This window comes from Aricia agestis, chromosome 16 (genome assembly GCF_905147365.1).
Source record: "Aricia agestis chromosome 16, ilAriAges1.1, whole genome shotgun sequence".
NCBI classification, from domain to species: domain Eukaryota; kingdom Metazoa; phylum Arthropoda; class Insecta; order Lepidoptera; family Lycaenidae; genus Aricia; species Aricia agestis.
Window position 1 is genome coordinate 11,120,690 of NC_056421.1, and position 24,082 is coordinate 11,144,771.

At 34.9% G+C, this 24,082-nt stretch overlaps 1 protein-coding gene across 1 annotated transcript in view; it reads right to left on the reverse strand.

The window, feature by feature from the left end:
* Nucleotides 1-1,003: 1,003 nt before the first annotated feature.
* The window catches only part of LOC121734781 (connectin-like), a 68,702-nt gene continuing 45,623 nt past the window's right edge, over nt 1,004-24,082 (reverse strand). The window contains exons 2-3 of the mRNA XM_042125396.1: nt 14,041-15,095; nt 1,004-1,599 (exon numbers count right to left, since the gene is read on the reverse strand). Of these exons, the coding sequence (XP_041981330.1) occupies nt 1,172-1,599; nt 14,041-15,088 (1,476 nt within the window). The 5' untranslated portion in view covers nt 15,089-15,095 and the 3' untranslated portion in view covers nt 1,004-1,171. The remainder of the gene's footprint in view (nt 1,600-14,040; nt 15,096-24,082) is intronic.

Sequence of the window (24,082 nt, forward strand, 5' to 3'; positions counted from 1 at the left end):
TATTTTAGTGGTTAAAAGATGAAAATTTAATTAATTACTTAGTTCGAAATACAGTATTTACTGATAATTATTAATTAGGTATTTACGCATGATTCTATACCTGGAAATTTCATTTCGTAAATGATTATGCATACAAATCATATATTTCGATTAAAGAAAGCCATGTAAAAGCCGATTGAATACTTTACAAAAGTAATAATTCCGGAAAAATCTTTGAAGCTATTCAAATGAAAAAATTTCAATTTCAAATCAAGAACTCTTTATTCATAAAAAGGTAACATCCATAATTCAATCCTTTCACAAATATTTACACTTTTAAAATACACATCAAGCATTAGAAAATAATGTTTTAAAATTTTAATTAAACTACCAATTTTAACAATAATATGATACTAATCAAAATTAATAAAGAAGTACCTAGGTACTTAAACAAAATGTATAAAATATTACCATCATAATATTATTTACAAACAGTAGAAGTTACTGAACATTTTTGGTTTATTAAAAATTGTTATAATATATTTAATCCGTTTTCAAAAACTAGGTACTTACATTAATTTAACTAATTGTATAAATGACACATTTTAAGTAAGTCTTTAAAAGACTGGTAAGCTTTGAAACTATGAAGTATGATTATCAAAATCAGCGAAAAATTCCACGACAAGAAATCAAATACTGTATTATTATTTATTATAATTTATTATCTAATAATTATCTTGAACTAGCTACATTAAAAATAAAGTAATAATGTACGGTATGTTCATAAAAATGAAATTTGTTTTTAAATACTATTTTATTCATTTATCTTGAAATTTTTTGCTGATTGCTCAAATGAATTGCTTATTATTTTTATAATTCTAATAACTATATCGTATGTAGTAAAAGATTAGTGACATGGTTCTATTTATTTATCTATTATCTCATAATAGTAGGCCGATTTCATCAAACAAAATATTAACTGTTTACAGTTTTTAAAATAGGTACAAGTTGAACTATATTTTTTACTATATTTACAAAATAATTTCGATGACTTCTTACATTTTTCTAAAACTATGTGAAGACTTAAGTTCGATCCGCTAACATTTACAAATAACGTTAATATCGACTAGATAATATGCAAATTTAACGTCTAATATCACAAACATGTTTGTATTAAAAGGATTAAAACATTTTATAGTACAGCCAACATGATCAGAAGCAACACTCCCATTGGGGAGAGTCGGCGAACTTTGGAGAACGCTTTTAATCTTATTTCATTTTGAACTGGGTGGCCGTAGGTTTCCTCTATCGATTGCATTATTTCTTTCGGACAAGGGAGCGACTCTAGCGGAATGTCTGTTAGTTTTATAGATTTATTTACTTTGGGTTTCTCCTTATCTGTATTGTAGTCGTCGGTTTTATCGTAATATTCGTATGTATCGTCGGAGAGAACGTTGTGGTTATCTTCCTCGTCCTCTTTGAGTTCGCTGGTGTGTCTCTCGTTAGTAGCTTCGGCGACACACGAGACTTTTTCGAGCGCTTTTTTCATCGTATTGTCTTGGGTCTCGTTTCGTAGCACATAAATCCAGGACAAGCGGCAATTACAGCTGAGTGGGTTACCTGGAACAAAATAACAGATTACTTGCGAGCTGAGCCAAAATTTCTAATTGCAGCGACGCTCCCATTTAGAATGCTTTGTATCATTAACATTATAACTATTTCAATTACGGTCCCGACTGAGCTAATGCCTTTTGAGAATTTTAATAGACATTCTAATTTACTTCGCTTTGCATATATTACAAATGCAGGTAATTAAATTTTTGTGCTCCGTTTTATGGGTCGTAAATGCACTTCCTCCATATTCAGACGGTCATTACGCCTGAGGGTATCGTTTGACTTAAGTGTTTTAATGCAAATGTTAGTTAAGTTTTGCTAAAAATTCTCATCCTAAGATTTCCCGGTCGACTTGGCATAATGTAAGGACGCCATGAATATGAAAATCTGGAGATAAAATTATTCCAGATTAATGGTAATGATGCCAGTGGCGAAGGCTCGAATATTTCCTTTAATATAATAAGGTTTTGTGCATAAAAATAGAATGTATTGTCTCTAGTCATAACTGATACAAGTTATGACTTGACCTTTGTTATTTTTACCATACTTGAAGATACTCCTACTTCTTATTTCTAATTACTCAGTAAATTATCTCTCTAAAAAGCTCCCATTTAAAGTGCTCAGCTTAATCCACATTACACCAGACGATTTGTCTTACGCTAAGCTCCGTAGGTTACATTGGGCCATAAAGGGGATATATGGTATACCGGTCAATTTACATTCCGAAAACGTTTCGAAATTATCTCGCGAAGTTGCCAACACGGAATGGATAGTCGGGAGCGGGCGCACGTGCTGCCGTTATTCCACGGAATTTTTCCACGTCCCATCGCACGCCTGATACGTCATACGTTACCATTAGTCTCCTTATCCGGAATTGGGGTTTTTACCCGATTTGTCCCGGCTGTGAGTTATCGGAATTTAGAATATTACACTCCATTTTTTTCTGCCGTTGGAGCTGGTTAGTTGGAATGAATAGTTATTTGAAATTGAAGCTTTATCGATGTCTTGTAATGTATATGTGATAAAAATATATTATTAGAACTTTGTTTTAGTAAATAGTTATGGATGATAATTTGAATGGTAAAATAGATGACCGACACAGCACTCTTGCACCAAAATTACCTTAATTAATTTAATAACCATACAGTTTTCCGGGATAAAAAGCATTTCCTATCCTTTTCCGGTACTTAAAATTATCTCCATGGAAAATTTCAGCAAAATCGGTTCAGCGGTTCAGGCGAGAAGAGGATATACTAGATACTTTGTTCGAAAGAAAATAAATGGGCATATGACTTAGTAGTATAAAATATTATATCATTGGCGTGCTCAACAGGTCCCACGGGAAATAATTTAAATTGACCATTATATGCTTTGTAGTATAATTTGATACTACTGTGTCGTATTACTTTCTTAGGGGTGATTCAGACCGTAACGCGACACGTAGATGCATTTATAAATTTATATGGATTTGACAGATTCGCAAGACGTCTCACGCACAATAGACATAACGACCAGTAGTTCGACTGCAAAGAGACGGACAGGTTTCAATATCTGTCAAATTCGTCGGGTTTCACTAGGATTATGAACGGAATGTGCCTCGCGCTGGCTGATATAATTTATTTTTAAATATTTAAAATAAAGATTTCAAAATTGGATTCTGACAATTTTAATCGCATATGCCAAAAACAATACGACCAAAGAGGAACACGTCCATCGAATATGTCATAGTTTTAAATTCGTAGGTAACAAGTTAACAACCCTAGCGACGATTTTCGTCATAATACGTCAAATTTAAAAATTTCAACATCAGTTCTAAGTCGGTATACTCTATCATTCTGTCTACTGTACCCTGTGAATCCAATACACTGTATCTTAAGATACAGTGTATTGAATTAACAACGTTTATTGGACTTCTTTCAGCCTGTTTTAACTTACTAATATCACAGTTTTTCTAGTCAGTATGAAAAGTACTGAGATATTATTATATGAATTACACTGTATTTACTCAAAACTTAAGGTCTAAAACGGCAAAACAAGGTATTCAAAGATGCAGTGTATTGCTGAAATAATTTCGACGCGTCCCAAGATACAGTGTTTTGTCATAACGGTTAGCAAGAGCCTCGCGTGACTCGAACGCGCCAATCAGAGCAGTGGCGGGAGTCAAGCTTAATCATTATTGGTTTATCGAGTGGGTTTTGACTGTGGTGCGTAATATTTGTTTATTTACAAATTGAAAGCCGTGTAATGCGCTTGCAGTTTTTTGTTCTTGAAGTTATAAGTGAGGTTATGTGATTATTAGTTCTCAATATGAGTAGTAATCGTAACAAGTTGTTGATTAAGTTATCTCAAAACAGTGTACAACATTATAATAACTCTAATTGCGCTACAATGGTGTCTAATATAAACCGTGATCTGGAAACAAACACGAACCGGCCTACTTGCATACCTTATGACCATATCAAACCTGTACTACCCGTAAGTAACCCTGAGTACTTTCCGAGTTTTTTTGAAGATACAGAACATAGAAACTACACAGAATTAAAAACTGTCGATGTCGTTGGGTCATCATCGATTACGCATAGCTTTAAAATTACAGAACATATTCCGATTGACCTAAACGACGATATTGAATTACCAGTAAATAATGATTTTGTCACAGTAACAACGAAGGCTGTTATAGAGCAACAACCACATTGTAACGAAGTTACATTCATCCCCACTACTGAAACTAAAAAAAGGAAACCAAATGTAATGGATAACATTAATTATGACGAGATCACACCAATAACCGAATATAACTCTTCACTATCAATGAAACGTAAAATGACAAGTAATGAAGAGCCAGTTGATATAGAAAATCAGGAACAGGTAGAAATTTTACAACCTAGAAAATTAAAAAGACTGCGAAATCCGAAAGATATTCTAGAAAATCAGAAACAGAAGCATCCCATGAGACCATCTTGCAGTAACTGTAAGAAGTCATGTAGTGAACACATAAATGATTTGAAGAGAGAAGAAATATATAAACAGTTTTGGAACATGAATCGGCAAAGGCGTCGTGATTTTATATCTAGACAGGTGGAAAAAACAACAACTGCGATCAAAACTGCTGGTTCAAATTCTAGAAGGCATAACACATTAATCTGGATGCTTGATGAAAGAAAAGTATGTAAGCGCTTTTTCTTAAGTACGTTAGGCTATTCAAATGACGAAGTTGTTCAAGCAGTCTTAAAAGCTAATTATATGACAAGAAATGTACATCCAAAAGTAGGGGCAGCACCAGATCCTCGAGGGCATCATCCACCTTCGACTGCATTTTCTAGTGATTACCAACAGGAGATAAAAAAATTCATCCTAAAATATAAACCCATTCATTCACATTATAACATTCAACATGCCCCTAATCGCCGTTATCTTCCAATAGGAATTACTTTTTCCTCGATTTATAATGATTTTAAAACTTACTGTCAGGAAAATTCTATGAAAACGTGCAGTTGGACCCATTTCCATAAGGTGATTAAAGAAATGAACATTTCTACTGCAGAGCCAGTACATGACATATGCACCAAATGTAAAAATCATAAAACGGCGCATAAGTCAATGCCACTTCCTTGTAATTGTGTGGAATGTATTGATTTGGGTCAGCATTTAAAAAACAAAAGGAATTCGCGAAGAGATTACAAACTGGTGGAGGAAAAGTGTGAAAACAGTGGAAGTAAGGACTCAGTTTATACAGTTGATATGCAGAAAGCTATTCAAATGCCCCTATTGACAACAAAAGAGTTTTATTTCTCTCGCCAACTCGTACTTTTTAACGAATCTTTCGTTCCGCCAGGAAAAAATAAGACTGCCGGATGTATTCTTTGGCATGAGGGTGAAAGTGGCAGAAGAGCATATAATGTGGCTACGACTTATATATTTTTTCTGAAAAATTATTGTCGTGATCAAAAACATGTTTACTTTTTCCTTGATAACTGTAACGCTCAAAACAAGAATAAGGTTCTAATATCAGCCTTGGTACGGTTAATAAACGATAAAACAACAGATATTGAAACAGTGACATTAGAATATTTTGAAAGTGGTCACACATTTATGGCAGCTGACACTGTGCATGCGGCTATTACCAAAAAATTTAAAATGACTGGAGAAATTTATGATTTTGACGACTTTGTACACAACATAAAGACTTCGCGAAAAAATATGGAAGTAGCTATACTAACTCACAAAGACATGATAATGTTTTCAAATGACTCGAAGCTGTCATATCCAAAAGGGTATAATATTCATAACCTGAAAGTCATAGAATTTAGAAGGGGTCATCTTTCTATTTTTGCTAAGAATGATTATGATGGAGATTTTAAAGAAATACATTTTCTGAAAAGAAAAGAAGCGCAAAAAATATCTAATGAAATTTCAATTGGCAAGGCCGATCTATTTGAATCATTAGCAAGAGAAAGTGAAGCCAGGGGTGTTAGTGACATTAAGAAAAAAGAATTACTAGAGCTTTGTAAATCTATGCCTCCGACAAGGTCAATATTCTATAAAAATCTCGTTGTTTCGTCTGAGCCTGACCTCGACGATTACAACGATGAACCAAATACTTAATGTCGTGTTCACAGAGTCATCATTTATTACGATTATATAGTCTATATTACGTTTAAGCCTTAAATTTTGTTTTCAAAGTTCCTATTAAGCTAAGTTGAGTTTTTTGTTTTCAAAGTTCCTATTAATCTAAGTTGAGTTTTTTGTTTTCTGAAACTTACTTTGTTTTGTTTTGAGATTTTTTAGTATTTTCTAATTCTTTTGAAAACCCGTAAGACTGATTATTACTGATAAGAGTTATATGACATTGTTTAGATAATTTAAATAATTACTGTAAAAGTATAATTTCATTTATAACAAGTTTGTTATTTTTGTTAAGTTGAATTACTTAATTTGTTTTATAGTTATAATATGAAAATATTATACGATTAAAAATAAATACTTGTTTGTTTTTAGTTTTATACCCATCACTTATAATACTTTTTATAATTACCTGTCTGCTATAATGAATCTCTTACCAAGTCAATACCATGTAACTATGAGATACAGTGTTTTGCTTTATAATTTTTTACGTTCGCATTCTTATGCTTATTACGACAAAACAAGTTTTCTATGATAAATCAATATATTTGATGTAAATGCATATATAAAACATACTTGGCTCGATAGCTGATTTAAATACCTTTAAATTGATATCAAACACTTAATATTTACTAACCAACGATTTAGGTAATCATTCAAAAACTTAAAAAAAAAACATTGGCTTCTTTTTCTCAAAATCAGGTTTTGGCAGTTACAGTGTATTGGATCCACAGGGTACTACTCTGTCTCACGCAATTTAAATCTGTCAAATCCATATAAAATGCCGCGCCGCGCCTCGCCTCGCCTCGTCGAGTTGCGGTCTGAATTGACCCTTAATCTCAATTATCTAATGCAAAACGGGGCCAAAACCTATTACTACATAATATAGTTTGTTCAGGGAAATTAGATATTAATTATTACGGAACTGCGATCCACTCTCTCCACTTGCGCTTATTATAATAATAATAATAATAATAATATCTATGGACGCTTCACACCACGTCAGTCTGGCCCTGTGGTAAGTACCTGAAGGACTTGTGTTACAGGTACCAGACAACGGAAATATATTTAATACTTTTATACTATACATATATTTAAGATTTTTATTATATGATACACACATTTAATACACATCCATGACCCAGGAACTTTGAAAAATTATCAAGTTTAGCTTCAAAAACACCCTTTTACTAATTAAATATACGCAGCGAATAACTATTATTATTCCGCAAAATATGAAACACTAGCTTTTGCCCGCGGCTTCGCTCGCGTTACGAAGTACCTATACAGTGTGTAACAAAAATAAGTGATAATACTTTAGGGTGTGTACGTGTTCCTTGTAGAGAGTTCACTGTGAAAGTAGCAGCGCTGAAAGACGAATTTTTTTTTTCACTTTTGTATGGGCAAGGGCCCGAGCGTCACGATTTTCCCCATACAAAAGTGAAAAAAAAAGTTGGTCGTTCAGGGCTGCTACTTTCACAGTGAACTCTCTACAAGGAACACGTACACATCCTAAAGTATTATCACTTATTTTTGTTACACCCTGTATATTAATACGCGAGTTTCCAAGAAATCGCAAAAATACTGTTGTCAGTCATTTTTTGTGAGACAAGGGTGGCGACCCCACAAACTTGGGGTTAAGCTTCTATTGACCCCACATGTCCCAAAAATAAATTTGCGTCCTCTAAAAATGCAAAGCTCATATTGTAACATTTCAATATTGACTATATGATATGCCGCCTACGACTAGTTTCAGCTAGTCTGTCTAAAGTGCTGCCTATACTGGCGTCACAAATATTTACTTGACATGTGCCACCTATACAGCGTTGCCAGATGTTTTTGTGGCAAGTCGGGACTTTGGAACTTTTTGATTCTTATCTTCCATAGCTGGGCATTAACTCGTTAATCCGTTAATCATTAATTAACATTAACTTTTTAAAATTTTAACGGATTCGTTAACTTCCGTTAATATGCAGAAGTCCGTTAATCGTTAATCCAATGCCTACTATTTACCGCACGGTCGGCACCGCGGTGCGGCGCGAAAAATGGAGTGAAAAGTGATTTGTTTATTGTTATCATAAATTACTGTCAGTGATCATTTGCATGTTGATAAAGAAGAGTGCAGTGTAATTTAGTTAGGTAGAATACAATAATAATAGAAGTATTTTGTTTTGTTCCTAACCTGTTAACTTCCAGAACCTAAACCAACAGGTTTTGTATGTACACTAACGCAATGATATATATGTTATAACAAGGCCATATTACACATATTAACGAGTAACGTTAACTTGCGTTAATTCGTCCAAAATGCAACGCTTTAAAGTTTAACGAAGCTAACTATTTTTTTAACGGATTAACGATTAACGAAGTTAACTATTTGATTAACGGTACCCAGCTATGTTATCTTCATTCTTTTTAGTACGCTGCATGTACGTTTGTGTCGTCCCCGAAAAGCTGGACTGAGCCTGTCCCGCGCGGGACATTTAATTTTAACTAGAGATCGCCCAATGGTCGAAATTCGACCTCACTTTCAACGACATTAGGACTACTACCTATATTTTGTAAAAAAATATTGACTTTATCATATTATTTTTTTCAACTCTTGTCTCTGGAACTCAGCTGATCAGACTGGTCGTGTAAGCATTGTCTAATAGTATCTAAGATTCAATAAAAAAAACTATAATCCATTTTCAATTTGTCACCTTGTTGTCAACAGACTTCAACCATAAATAAAAGAGTATAATTCGTATGTATAGGCTTGTCACTCAAAAATGTGTCATTCTTTCTAGTGTGTGTGTTGTAGTGTGTGTAATGTTTTATTTGTTAAAAAAATGTAATATGATAAAAGCATAATTTCTAAATAATATTAGCTCGATGCACTCCTTCACCATATAAACTATAACTGTGCAAAATATCATTCACCTACGTTTCCCCATTTTTCGTCAAAAGGGACACAAAGTTTTTGGCTCACGTAGTAATATATAGATTTAAAAATGTCCTGTCAAAATCGGGACGTCCCACAACGCTGCACCTATAATTCCTGCATGTTCCCTTTATATATAAACATGGCCACAAAGTGAAGCATAAAGCACTTGACTTATTTCAGTGCTCGTTATCTACTGTAATGAAGGGTCGTTGTTCATTGCTCTTAATATACGCGTCTCATTACGTGCTGGAGTATGTGTTGGGGTCAACCCACGGGGTCAGGGGGTCAAACCCACCCCCGCAGTCAAGGGGTCGAACCCACCTCCAGGTCAGGGGTCAAACTCACCGGGCTCAAAACCACGCGCTTTTAATGGCCATTATAAATTAATTCGACAATTTAATAAACTTCACTTTTACCGAAATCACTTCGGTTTTCGCGATCAAAAAATCTCTTTTATCTTTTTAATCACGTTCCTCTTGTTTACTTGAACAAAATTAATGATTTTCGTACATCGATATTGTACTTGCACTGTATTAAAGTTAAAGCAGAAATGGCGTATCGAGGCACCGAACTTCATCTATCTATATCTATATATCTATATAGGTATCTATATTATATATTATATAATATATAAAACTCAAAGGTGACTGACTGACTGATTGATATAGTGATCTATTAACGCACAGCCCAAACACTGGAATAATACCTCTTGACGCGAGCGAAGCCGCGGGCAAAAGCTCGTAATATTATAAAAAGTAAAAGAAGTTTAAAATGTGCCTTCTTGTCAGTTTGGTTATAGCAAAACTATTAAATGTATTATATAAAGTTCTCACGCTGTGTTATTTCTTCGAAACGCCTGGACCGACGGTGATGAAATCGGAGACAAAAATCGAAACATTTTTCCAACCGATCCAACCTAAAAGCGGCATCAAAACACTCGTTATAGGCGTTCAAACAGTAAACAATACGACAGCTTTGTTTGCAAAAATCCTAGTCGTGGTTTTTGTTAAGAGTGAGGCCACATCGCCCCGTTGTGGTGCGGCGACACTTCAGTGTTTAATATAATATTATTATCACTCGCATATGACCATGAAGGAACTGAAGTATATTTTGTTAACAATCGATTCTAAGTTTCGTAATGGCGACACCAGTTCGCAGCGGATTCGTTGCGTTTCCTATAGCCGATGAGTTTTTTCCGTTCTGACGACGCATCATACCACGACGCGTTAGAACACATTAGGCGACATTATATTATGTTGCAGCAAAGCGACGCGTCACGTTTTATAGTAACGACCTTTTGGATCTGGAGCACGGTATAAGTGCCCCCGCCAAGACGAGACACGCTTTTTTGCTGCCGTCTAGTGCTGCCGCGTAGTTACGCCTTGTGTGGCGTCACCTTTATACGAATACATTACGCATTCTGCCCAAGTTACATCGACTGGATAAAACAGTTCCGGTGCCGTGATATCGGTGGGGTAGAAAAAGGGCATTTTAGGTCGGTTATGAACTTATGACGCAAAATCTTTTTGACGTACCTATTCAACTTTGAAAGATTATTTTGTATACAGGATAACTTGTTCCTCTCAACGTATGGTTACGGTTTACGGAGAAGCTGTATATTGGATGACAATAGCAGAACCTATTCTAGAGTAACAATTGCGCAACAAGACACGAAACTTTATACACCCAAAATGTCTATGAATGTCTGTGCCACGACTGACGTTTTTGACTATAGACTATAATAATACCACACCCACACCTTTTCGGTGACGGTGGGCGGTTTCATTGAAACCAGGCCAGGTACGCAGGAGCAATTTTTATAGTGCCCAAGTACGCGCAGTACACAAGAGCACTCTATTCCTTTACTCTCATAACCCAGTGGGACGGAAGACCGACACGACTGGCGAGAGATTAGGCGCAGGACCGACTTTTTACATGCCCATTCGACGCATGAATCATCGTGTCAGACAATCAGGTGATCAGCCTGCATTGTTCTAACCAAACTTGGGAATAACATGTTTCCAACGCGGGTATCGAACCCACGACCTCCGAGTCAAGAGCCATGCTCTTAACCACTGGACCCCGGAGGCGTTCAACTATAGTCTTTACCTAAACACGTTGTTACTCGGGGAAGATTTAGGTATTTTGTTTTTGGAATAATTTCAGATTGCATAATAATTATAGACAAAGCACATATTACTAACGTGAACATACTATTTGTTCGGATCTCCAGAGGAAAATACAGTTTTCGAGCAAGCTGGTAGGTTTTGTGTCAGACGTTTTGTCTTCGGAATTCTAAGCGAGCGCTAAATTTCGACTGAGTTATATAAAGGCATGTCAAACTCAGTTCCTTTTAAAAACTTGGATATATTTTCCTGTACCTCTGAGTAATATTTTTAATTTTAATAGCTACAGGGATTTAGTGGTTATGTCGAAAACAAGACAATGTTAAAATTAACATAACATTTTTGTTCAAATGTTACCTTAAAATGTTTAGACAAGCGCAAAAATAGCCGAACCGAAAAGAGAACGGAAAAAACGAAGTCTCCTTTGATTGTGCCAAAATGTAGTTCTCGTGAGATTTTCTTTTTGGTTAACGAAATTATGGATACTTATATCTTTACAGTTATTTTGACGATTAAGTAGGATTGGTGTAGTTATTTCCTAAGGCTGTTTTATGACATGAAAATATTGCAGTGCTGATGCTGCCGCGCTGCGTCGTATACTTCGTTTTTCGAATAATTTACAATATAATTCATATTATATAACCAGCCAATATTATTTTGTCACAAACGGACCTATATTTCGATTAGAACAACAACATTTTTTTGTTTAAAAGCAAGGGTTTTCAAGTTAAGTTGATTATAATATGATTGTGTAACTATCGACTACAAGATTATAAAAAGAAGCGTTCTTGTAATATGCTCATTAGGTTTTTATTATTCGTAGGCTGTACTCTAAAAAAATCAAAATTTATCTGGTCTAGCTGGTTTGGTTTCTATGAAACCGGCTACCGTCTTCGGAACCGCTATGGAAAGACATACACTGTTTATACTTTTAAGATAACTAAATCCCACTTCTAGTTATGTCAAAGAAAACTTTCTGAGAAGTGCTTGAGTAACAACTTTAAGGCGTCTTACATTGAGTCGCGGTATCAAATTCCGCTTTCTGTAAATCCCTTTACTTATGCGTAATATGATGATAACACTGTATTAAGTTAAATGCTGAGGGGTTTTTTTTTTGAAGGCTCACTTTAAAACTTAATACAGGTGACAACGAATTACGGAGTTTAAGGATGGGCCCAGACAATCGCGACGCGATAAAAAGGTCACAAAATTTTATTCGAAATACGTGATCTCAGTTTTAGGTACTATCAGATAAATTAATTCAGAAGCAGTTGGCGGACCCGCGTTACTTAATCGGCTTATGCCAAGCCTAGCCTTATCGTCGATGAAATCAATTTACAAGTTTTTTATTAAAACCACATTTCCTTCTTTTCGTTACAAAATTAGCGGTAGTTCGCTTATAATTATTAAGTATTTTTTGTGTCTTATATACTACTTTAACCCCAAATTAAAAAATACTTTACGTAGAACCCAATTAAAATAATAATAAGGAATCCAAAGGATGATTACAAAATTATAGGTCTATTTCCTTCTAGTTTATAAACGCGTGTAAAAGCAGCTAAACAAGTTAAAGTAACAATAATTGTTAGCGAAGGCGAAAGGTGCGATTATATTTAGCTAATCTGAACCGAGCCTTATAAAATCTAGAAAAACATTTATATTTATTTTTCTGCCTGTGAAAATGGTGAAGCTATTCTTGTTTGACGTGAGTATTATGCTTTTGAATCTTTAAATCATCTCTGTATTCTGCTTAAAGGTTACGATGTAGGCGTGGGAGCTTTATTTTTATTTTCTTTCACATAAACTCTCTTTTTGGATGTATGTTCTTTTATAAATATAAAATGACCCTTGTCAATGTTTTCTGCGACTTTTGTTTGATTGTTTCTGAAGTTCTGACAAAAGTTGTTGAAGTTAGGTGAGCCCAAATATAAACTGTTAAACTATGTTATTAAATATTAATGGTTAGTTTAACATTCAGTTCTTGTTAGGAGTTTGACCTTTTGTATCCACAGAGACTATAATATTAATTAATTGGAAGAACACAAATACAGCTAATTTCAGGAAAACTTAGATCACGGATTCTTGGTCATGGATCATCTTAAAGAAACGAAAAGCACCTGATCAATTAATTTTATTTACCTGTTGTTGTAAATAATAGTATTTTAAAAAGATAAAACCGACTTCAAATTGTACGTAATTGAGAATTAAAATTGCCTTATCTCAAAAACTGCTGAATCGATTTTGATGAAACTTGTAGTGTTCCCTAAGTTGAACAAAACCTAGTAGAACAAAAAATAATTACTTAAATCGGACTCGCAGTTCCGGAGATATGCGAACACAAACATAAAAACATATTACTTATTATACATACATACATACACTTTTGAAATTCGGCACATTTGTTTAGACACTGAAATAGACTAACATAATATATAAAAACTGAACAGTTTTGGAAATATCACATACATCTAAGCGTCGAATTGATAACCTCCTTTTTTAAGTCGGTTAAAAACATATTGATGGTAATATTTCGTATTAGCACTTTAACAAAATGCCCCATCTTTATCTTGAAAGTTTTCAACTCAAATATCTTAGTGAAATATTGATTTTGCTCTGACGTTACCAGCGATACATATTACTTGAAAATTTGCTTACCGTACATAACAGTCTGTCTAACTTCGATGCCATAACTTGAGGCATCTAAATTATTATCAAGCTTGCTAAGTAGAGCGAGAACTACCTCTATATATACGCTCGTAATATTTCACTTACCTTCGAGGTACACTACCGACGAGAGAGACTTGTCATTGTCAGCGACGGGGCGGATCGTCTCGTACGATATCGTCGTTAGGAGATTGTCTCTCAGATCCAGGACGGTCAGACTTCTCGTGTCCTCGAGGATGTCCTCATAAAAATTCGTCAGCTTATTCCCGGAGAGCGTTAACTTTCTCAGTTGCGTGAGCCCACCGAACGCTCGATCCGATATGTACTCTATCGCATTGTTGTCCAAGAGCAACTCCTTCAAACCCCACAATTCGCTGAAAGCTAAGTTTCCGATCATCGCCATTTTGTTATTTCTCAGATTCAATCTCGATAGATTCTCCAATCCTTCCAGCATCTCTTTTGTCACGACAGTTATGTAATTGTAATCGAGTTTCAATTCGATCAGATTGTTGAGATGTTTGAAGCAACCTTCGTGGAGCAAACTTAGGTTATTATTAGATAGTATAAGCACGTGTAGGTTCGGGAGATTGAAGAAAACATCACGTCTCAGCTCCGATATTTGATTATCCTCGATGCTTAGATTCGATAGCATCATCATTTGCGAGAACGCGTGTTTCTCCAAATTCGTTATCTTATTCGATTTCAGGATGATTTGTTTTATCGTGGACGAGTTCGTGAACGCGTAGGGAATAATCCTTTTTATTGTGCCGAAGTGTATCGACAGATGTTTTAATTTGTCCAACCGTACGATCGCTTTGGCCGGTATGAAGGATAGCGCGTCGTCGGTTCGAACGTTGAACATGAGGTGCTCTAGTTCGGATTGGGAGGTGAAGCTCGGCCAGATCGGATCGTCTTCCGTGAGGCCGCCTCCGAAAATCCAGCAGTCGGCTCGGGTGGCCATTTTGACTTTGTTACTGTCGCAGTAGCAGTGGACTTTGGACCGTCTGTCGACGATGTCGCACACGTTAATGAAGAGCGGCATAGGGTAGTGGTGCCTGTCGATCAGGAGTTTCGTGTCGTTCTTGCTCTCCGTTACCGTGAGCTCGACAGTCATCAGCGACGCCATGATGATTACGTACTTCGTTATCTTTCTCATGATTGATCTGAAACAATATAAAAATATGTAAAGTATTTACCATCACTCAAAGTAGGTACGGCAATTTTTTAAATTTAAATGAATTATTATTTAAAAAGCTATTTTATAAAACACTATTAAATATACTCTATTGCATCAAAAATGAAACAGTTTATTAATATCGACGACGCGATGTGGTTTAAATTAAAATACATAACTGAGTTTCACAGTTTCACAGTTATATTTTAATTTGAACCGTCAAACTACTCAGTATTTATTCATGACAATATCGCCTCCGTTAATATTAATTATCACGCAATTCATTCAAATCATCATTATTTAATTAGCCTAATTAAAATTCTAATTCCTGTTGTGCCGTGACAAACAAATATATTTCCGGAGCTTTGGGGATTTTAAACTAAACTTGTTAGTAAAGTTAACACCCGGATTAAAAGTTGGGATTCGCTGTGTTAAAACTACATTTTAAACGACAAAAATACAGTACATGTCGCCAGAAAGTTTTATTTATTTGTACGGTTGCATTATGATGAAAAGTTTTAGAATGGTTTTCATGCAACAAATAATTTGATAAAAATATTTTAAGTTACTTTAAAGCGTCGGTCGGTTTTGAGTTGGGTCAGTTCACATTGATCTGACGAGTAGCACGATATTTATAAAGGAAGTTATTTAAATTGAATTAGTATTTTAAAATTTCTCGTGTTTAATAGAGTATTTTTTTTTTCATGGTGGACAGATACCCTGCTAAATACGATAAAATACCATAAAATTTTACACAGATTATAAGATTTTGTAACAAGCCAAATAGCTTGCTCATTATGCAATTTTATAGTGAACAGATGCCCTGCTAAATACGATAAAATACCATAAAATTTTACACAGGTTATATTAAGATTTTGTAACAAGCCAAATAACGGTCTTAATATTTTTGCAATTATTTTTAAAACGATTTTTCAGTCATTTTTCAGTCAGTCAGTCAGTAAGTACGATTTTATCTTTTGTATCTCCTATACACTTTTCAGTCAGTCAGTCGGGAGTCGGCATCCCAAAAAGTGTCCCAAAGAATATTTACTTCAGCCAATCAAAAGTCAATCAGGATCAGTTGAAAACATCCAATAAAGCACACAATTACAGTACACAAATCAAACCAACAACAAATTGCCTATAAATTGCACTCAATTCGTTCAGAATCTTCAACGACTTTTTATTGGCGTCGGAAAACGCTCGACCGTAGTACGAATTTCGATTCACTTATTATGAACGTGGCATATTGAATTTTCATATAATGGAGCTTCAACGACGACAAACATGCAAAAATCATCTGTAGTCAGGGCTAGCGAAGCGAGGCCTAGTATATTCCACAACTTAAGGTGGTTCGTTTCCCATACAAAAAAACAAACGACATTAATTAGCTAATTTCATACTATTACTACATAAATTTATATGCACATCTATTTATTTTGCAATACTATTCCCGCGAAATATATTTAAAATACTTTATTTTACACAGAAGTCACATTTTTTTGATTTTTTTATATAAAAAGTGACATTTGTGGCTTATGTCACTTTTTATATAATTGTGCGAGGGGATAGCGATGGACGTTGCCATGTTGACATACTTATTTAGTTACTTCAATTAAATAATATGGGCGAAATCTATATATATAAAACTCAAAGGTGATTGACTGATTGACATAGTGATCTATCAACGCACAGCCCAAACCACTGGACGGATCGGGCTGAAATTTGGCATGCAGGTAGGTGTTATGACGCAGGCATTCGCTAAGAAAGGATCTTAGAAAATTCTCACCCTAAGGGGGTAAAATAGGGGATGAAAGTTTGTATAATATAATATTACTTCTTAACGCGAGCGAAGTCGCAGGCAAAAGCTCGTACTTTATATAGTACTTAACAACGTTTGCCGGAACAGCTTAGAACATAATAATTATAATATTATGCAAGTGTGCGTGAATCTAGTTTGGGTGGTCCAATATGAAGATAGTTCGTATATTACGTTGTGCCTCGTCTGCCATTATTTCAGGATTTTAGCTACATAAAGGATGTACAGAGGATCACAAGAGCATTACCGTCCATACGAAGAGCTGAGCCAACCGCAAGCTGTATTAGGTTTATGTGGCAGGTTGCTATGGCAACATACAATTAAAACGAAGGTAACAGTTGTATCGGTGATTATTATTGATATTTGAGGAAAACTTCACCTTAAGGTTAGGTTAAATTATAGGATATATATTATATATTATGTACCTACTGTTATTTAGGGTAAAGACAAATATAGAGGTAGAATATTTTACACTGATTGTCCTTAATTATAGCGAAAAAAATATTATCACTTAGTTTTGTTACAACCTGTATACATACATTGTTATAGTCCTAAAGTAAATAATAAAAGAAAGAAAGAAATATGTATTATTATAAGGGTCACCGCAGATATACAATTTCAAGTGGGCCTATCGTACAACTAAATTGCGCAGTTTCACAATTTTATTGGACAACTATTTAATTTGTAGGTAATAGGAAAGGAATCGCGGTTCTTATACGATCGGTGAACAATTTAGTTGGATGCAATGTGCGAGCTCTCATAAGTCGCTATAGCTATTGGTATACTATGCGATTTAGTTGGCCAACTTGAAAGTCTGCGGTCGCTCTAATTTACTAAATAATAATATTTTATAGCCTTATGGCGCATTTTCACTGGTCGATAGGGCCCGCATACGCGGTGCGGGAGATCATGCCACGACCAATAGACATGCGCCATTCGTTGTCATAGACTCCCCGTATGCTGTATACCGTACGAGTTAACGACTTATGAAAATGAGCCCTTCAAGTAGGTTCAAAACGTGTTTTGTACACATTAAATTGTTACATAACGAAATTATGAGCTGGAAAAATGTTTAGCCCTTTAATACCCTTGCTTAAGTTTGTTTAAGCCAGGCTAATTCGGCCCTGACCTGACCTTGGTTGTAAAGCCCTTAACAGTCACAATGAGAGGCGACGAGACGCAGCAATTTTAGGAAACAGTTTAAAACTTTGTTCACACCACAAGAATATTAAAGCTGATAAGGGCAAACGGGTCACCTGATGGAAAGCAACTACCATCGCCCATAGACACGCACAACATCAGAAGAATTGCAGGTTCGTTGCCGCCTGCCGGCTTTTAAAAGGGAATATGATCTTAAAGATTTGCAGGTCGTATTTTTAAATTTTTGAAATACGTATCTTTTTCTATCGCAAATAAAGTTCAATTTTAAATCTTTATCTTAAAGTTGGCGCTACATATAGGCGAACGCGTTGGCCGACGCGTTGGCCGGCGCGCTGGCCCAATGTGTAGAACAGGCGAAATACCTACCGCCAATGCGGGAAAGCCCGTTCTACACATTGGGCCAGCGCGCCGGCCAACGCGTCGGCCATATGTAGTGCCGACATTACAAACTAAGGAGTGGCTACCGACTAGTCAGCGTAAAAGAGGCCGATACAAAAAAATGGTGGTGTGATGAACTAGACGCGTTCGACAAAACGTATACCGTAACAAAATCGTGAACTGTTGAAGGAAAGATAGGAGGCCTTTGTCCCAGTAGAACACTGTAGGCTGTTAATAATAGTAATATATTTAAAAAAAAAACCGGCCAAATGCGTGTCGGGCCACGCGCAATATAGGGTTCCGTAATACCGCTAGTTTTTCAAATTTTTTGTATGGTCAATGAATGTACATTTATAACGTGTTTTACACTACTAATAACATCATCTCAGTTACGTTCAAAGGAATTTGAACGAAAAGAAGTATCGACTATTAGGTACTCAATAACTTATGTATTATTTTTAGCTGTGATAGTTTTACTTTTATATTTAGCATATTTCCATCATTATTTCTATAACTTGCTTTCCATCAGGTGACCCATTTGCTCGCTTGCCCCCTTTATTTCATAAAAAAATGTAAGAATATTTTTCCATCCAAATAAAAAAATCAATAGAACTTCAACGGCTGAACCGATTTGGCTAATTTCAGTCTGCGAATCCAGATAAGTTTTATATTAGGAGGTGATGAGAAGTTAACCGAGTCATGTAGTTGTATATAAAGTTCAATTTTGAATATTTTTCTCTTACGTTGCGTCGTGTTTCATCGCTAAAAACCCCATTTTCATATATTCGGTAACAATCTCCATATTTTAGAAACGCCTTGTCTTGTAGTTGCCTTTATTAAACGTTTGATATTTAAATATATTTTCTCTCGGAATGAAAATGTTAATAAACATTTTACCATTGCTTTGGAAGTATAAAGCCAAAAAACGATTGCATATTAATTATTATATAGGCGATACTTTGTAGAGTATAGTATCTATTATAATTATAATGCATCTATATCTTACTAGAAGTTAGTAATTACGCAGAATAAATCATAATTTCAAGCAAGACGATTGCTTGTCGTGTGGTCGTGTCATGTCGTGTATTTGCGCCAGCTCCCCACACCTTAACATAATTAATGCATCTTATTTTTGAGCAGTTTCTTTCCAAGAGGGCTTGTTTTGAACTTTTCCTTTAGAAATAATATAAATTCGTGTAATATTACAATCGATGGACTAAAACTTTTTGTGATAGCTTTTTTAATTTTAATATTAAGATAAATTAAATTATAAAATTCTTATTGTTTAAAAATGTTCGCTAAATGAACTAAAAACTTTGAATTATGTGTAGAACCAAACAAAATTACTTTTTTGAAATAATAAAATCGCAAATAAGGCTTTCCGATACTTACAAAAATCTTGACTCAATTTTTGATATAATATTTGGTCATCATGAGACATTATCAGTAAATTACACCTTTTCCACTTTCACACAGGAATTTATAACCATTTAAGTGGTCAAACTAACATTAAATCAAATGACATTAAATTACTATGAAACGATCATTCCCTATGAATTATGATAGCGTCTAATAGTTTGTTTTGATAAAATGATATTAGGATAGTTTTCAAACAGTTACTAGGTATTTAATATTTAAAGTGTATATTGAGCGAGCAGATTCTTGGTAATTGGGTTATATTGAAGGCTTTTACTGCTTTTACGTAAATTACAATGTAAGTTAGAGTTTGTTGTTATGCAAAGACATACGACCAAAAATTATAAAAAAAATATTTTTTCAGTAATTAGATATTATATGTATTAAAGAAAAAAAATTAATGTTATATTTTGTACTAACTTTTCAGGTTTAATATGTCTTGTTGTTAAATAAACGTAAATAAAATATTTATCCCCAAAAATATGGCAATTGGCATACTTGTACCGACTTGACCAAAATTGATGACCAATGAACCGAATATTTTTCGGGGCAAGTATCCCTTGTCCTTACCCGGAACTTCATCGGTACACAACTAAATCGGTTCAGCGAATTGGCTGAAATTTTGTATACAAGGTGTAACAAAACTAAGTGATAATACTTTAGGGTGTGTACGTGTTCGTTGTATAGAGTTAACTGTGAAAGTAGCAGCTCTGAAAGACGAAAAATTTATTTCACTCTTGAATGGGCAAGTCACGGGTTTCCCCATACAAAAGTGCAAAAAAATTTGGTCTTTCAGCGCTGCTACTTTCACAGTGAACTCTCTACAAGGTACACGTACACAGCCTAATATGTATTATCACTTGTTTTTGTTACACCCTGTGCAAATAAATACAGTTATAGTGTAGACAAATAGATTTATATTATTTATATATCAATTGTGAATATCATTGTAAAATCAATTTCGCAATTAGATTACATTTAGGAAATACAGTGTCATCGATAGATAGTAAAATCAATTGGTTGATGAATATTCAGGCGATCTTAAGCCACTACGTGTTTTTGTTTAAGTTTAGACCGGGTTGAGTTTCATCGATCCGGGTATAATAACTTTAGCTAAGTTGTATTACTCGAGGTGGCTTGAGGAACTCACTTTAGTACCGTTCAAAGGTTATTTCGTGTGAGAACTTTGCTAGTTTACGTGTTTTGGGCGAGTTTTCACTATTTAGCATGTTAGGTTAGTTGAGCAATGTGTCTATGACGCTTAGCACTAAAGCGACTGCTATAATATCTTATCTTATGTCTTTAAACGAGCAATTCTTGTATAATATATATATATATATATATATATATATATATATATATATATATATATATATATATATATATATATATATATATATATATATATATATATATATATATATATATATATATATATATATATATATATATATATATATATATATTGGAATCTCGGAATCGGCTCCAACCGGTTTCGGGGGCAATAAATCGATCTAGCAAGAAATCATTTTTAGAAAATATCATTTTATTCGTGTTTTATCGAATACCGAGCGAAGCTCGGTCAAATAGCTAGTTAAAATAAAACATATTAATATTTTGTAATTAAGATTTCAAGAATATTTAAACTTTAGCTGCGTGGATTTTTAAATATTATGTAAACAATAGTTATACGCTACTATTTCAATACTTAATTGATTAAATTAGATAATTTAAAAGCTAGTCCCCATACTTTCATAATTAGTGTCTGGAATCACAATTCCAAAATAAGTTAAATTGATCAAATCAGAGTTGCTTCTAACCTCCCATGAAATAGATAAACCCAAATTTATTCCAGCACTAAACGGGCTGATGCTTCAATATTGCTTAGAATAGTCCCGATTACGTCAGCTTTCAAATAAAAAATAATTATCGTCCAAGTGCGAATCAGACTCGCGTACGTATTATATACCAAAATTAAGCCAAAAATTGTGTTTTTTGTATGGGAGCCCCCTTTGATTTTTTATTTTATTTTAACATTATTATTAAATATTAGTACACATACTATAATTATGGACTTTGAGAAAAATTCAAGTACCTACCTGTTGTCATTATTGATATAGAGCAAAAAAGACCAAAAAATCACGTTTGTTTTATGGGAGCCCCACCTTAAATATTTTTTTTTTTTAGTATTTGCTGTTATAGCGGCAGCAGATCTACACAATCTGTGAAAATTTTAGAATTCTAGCTATAACGGTTTTGAGTTGAGTCTGGAGACAGACGGTCAGACGGTCAGACGGACAGGTGGACAGACGGACAGACCGACAAACGGACAAACGGACAAACGGACAAACGGACAAACGGACAAACGGACAAACAGACAGACGGACAGACGGACATACATCGAAGACTCAGTAAAAGGGTCCCGTTTTTACGCTTTGGGTACGGAACCCTAAAAAAGATCGAAATCGGTCTACCCGTTTGGATGCTGCGATTCCTCGGAAGGACACACACAGAGACCCCAAAATTATAACACCCCTCTTTTTCGTCCTAGGTTAAAAAAGGGGCAAAATTTGTACGCTAGGAATAACATAGATATTTGAAATGCATTCATTTACACAACACTCTATCGTTCTGATAACTAAACTGTATGAAACGCAATAAAAACTGGAGCATTTTCACAGGGCCGCGGCTTTGTCGCGAAATCTATTGTTGGGAAATGTTTGCTCGCTGCGTAATGCAACAATTTCACGTTTCGTATCATTCCATAACAAAAGACTGGCCATTTTGTTTGGTTACTCGTTAAAGCAACTCTTCACGTTAAGCGTGATCGCAAACATGATTGTGAATGCATATCGCATAATCAGCGTTGATAATTTTTATTATGAACAATTCATACTTACTTACCTACTAATATATTGACGTGGGAGAGCCATGCTTCGACACGAATGGGCTGGCTCTACCGAAGAAATACCACGGGCTCACAGAAAACCGGCGTGAGTTTACCGGAGGCCCAATCCCCTACCCTTTTCTCTTCCCTACCTTCCCATATTTCCTGCCCTACCCTTCCCTATTCCCTTCCCTACCATCCCCTATTACCCTATTCCCTCTTAAAGGACGGTAACGCACCCGCACACCTTCTGATGCTGCGAGTGTCCATGGGCGACGGAAGTTGCTTTCCATCAGGTGACCCGTTTGCTCGTTTGCCCCCTTATTTTATAAAAAAAATCCAAAAGTGTGTCTGTCTGTCTGGTGAGGTACCAAACAGACAGACAATCAAATCCATACAAAAATAGAGCTGTATTTTATTTCCTGAACCTCTAGGGAATGTAACTTACCAAAACTTGTTTACATAACTATATTATTGCTTACTAAAATATTTTATATCATAACAGGCGTGGCCACGAAGTCGTGCGACAGCGGCGCGAGCATCTATACAGTTATATGATGTATTTTCGGTTTTAATCTATGGGATTTAATCTATGGGATTTCAATTATAAACACTCGAAAGAACTATTTTGGATTGGTGTTCGTAAAATAGCTGGCAGGAATGAAATAAGGATTCTGACAACGATAATGAATGAATATTAAAAGTATGTTTCTATGAAAATCAAGAAAATGCGGTTGGCGTTCGTATTCAAAATAGATGATCCTTTTAGTATAATTTTAAGTTACAAGTACTATCATTAAAAATACTGGGAGGCAGCTAGATCAGTGTTGCCTGAATGATTATGATTCTTCTTTGTTGCAGTAGTGTACAAATTCCCTTTTGCTTAAAAATTTCAGTGTCATGAGTTATCTTAAACTCTGGTTATGACATCGTTTTAGCCGTATATACCAGCTGCGTGTATAATTAAGATTTTTCTTTGTAATTGTGTACAAAATTCATTTTTGCCAAAACTGTTAATAGAATAACTCTGGTTATAGCGTCGTTGCTTAGACGCATCTATATTCTATAACGTCTTGCTATTTTCTTCACCGCAATCGCACGAGTTCGTAGCCACGCCGCAAAATAAGAGCCCTTAGGGCGGCGATGCGTGATAAATTAGAATCACTCGATTCGGGATCCGGCACGAGTATAATATTGGATGTGAGTTTATAAACATATAAATCAACCGAAATGTAATAAATAATATGAGTGTTATTATTGAATTACGATATATTTTGATATTTCGGTCGTTGGGTTTACTGTCCAAGTGGTGTTG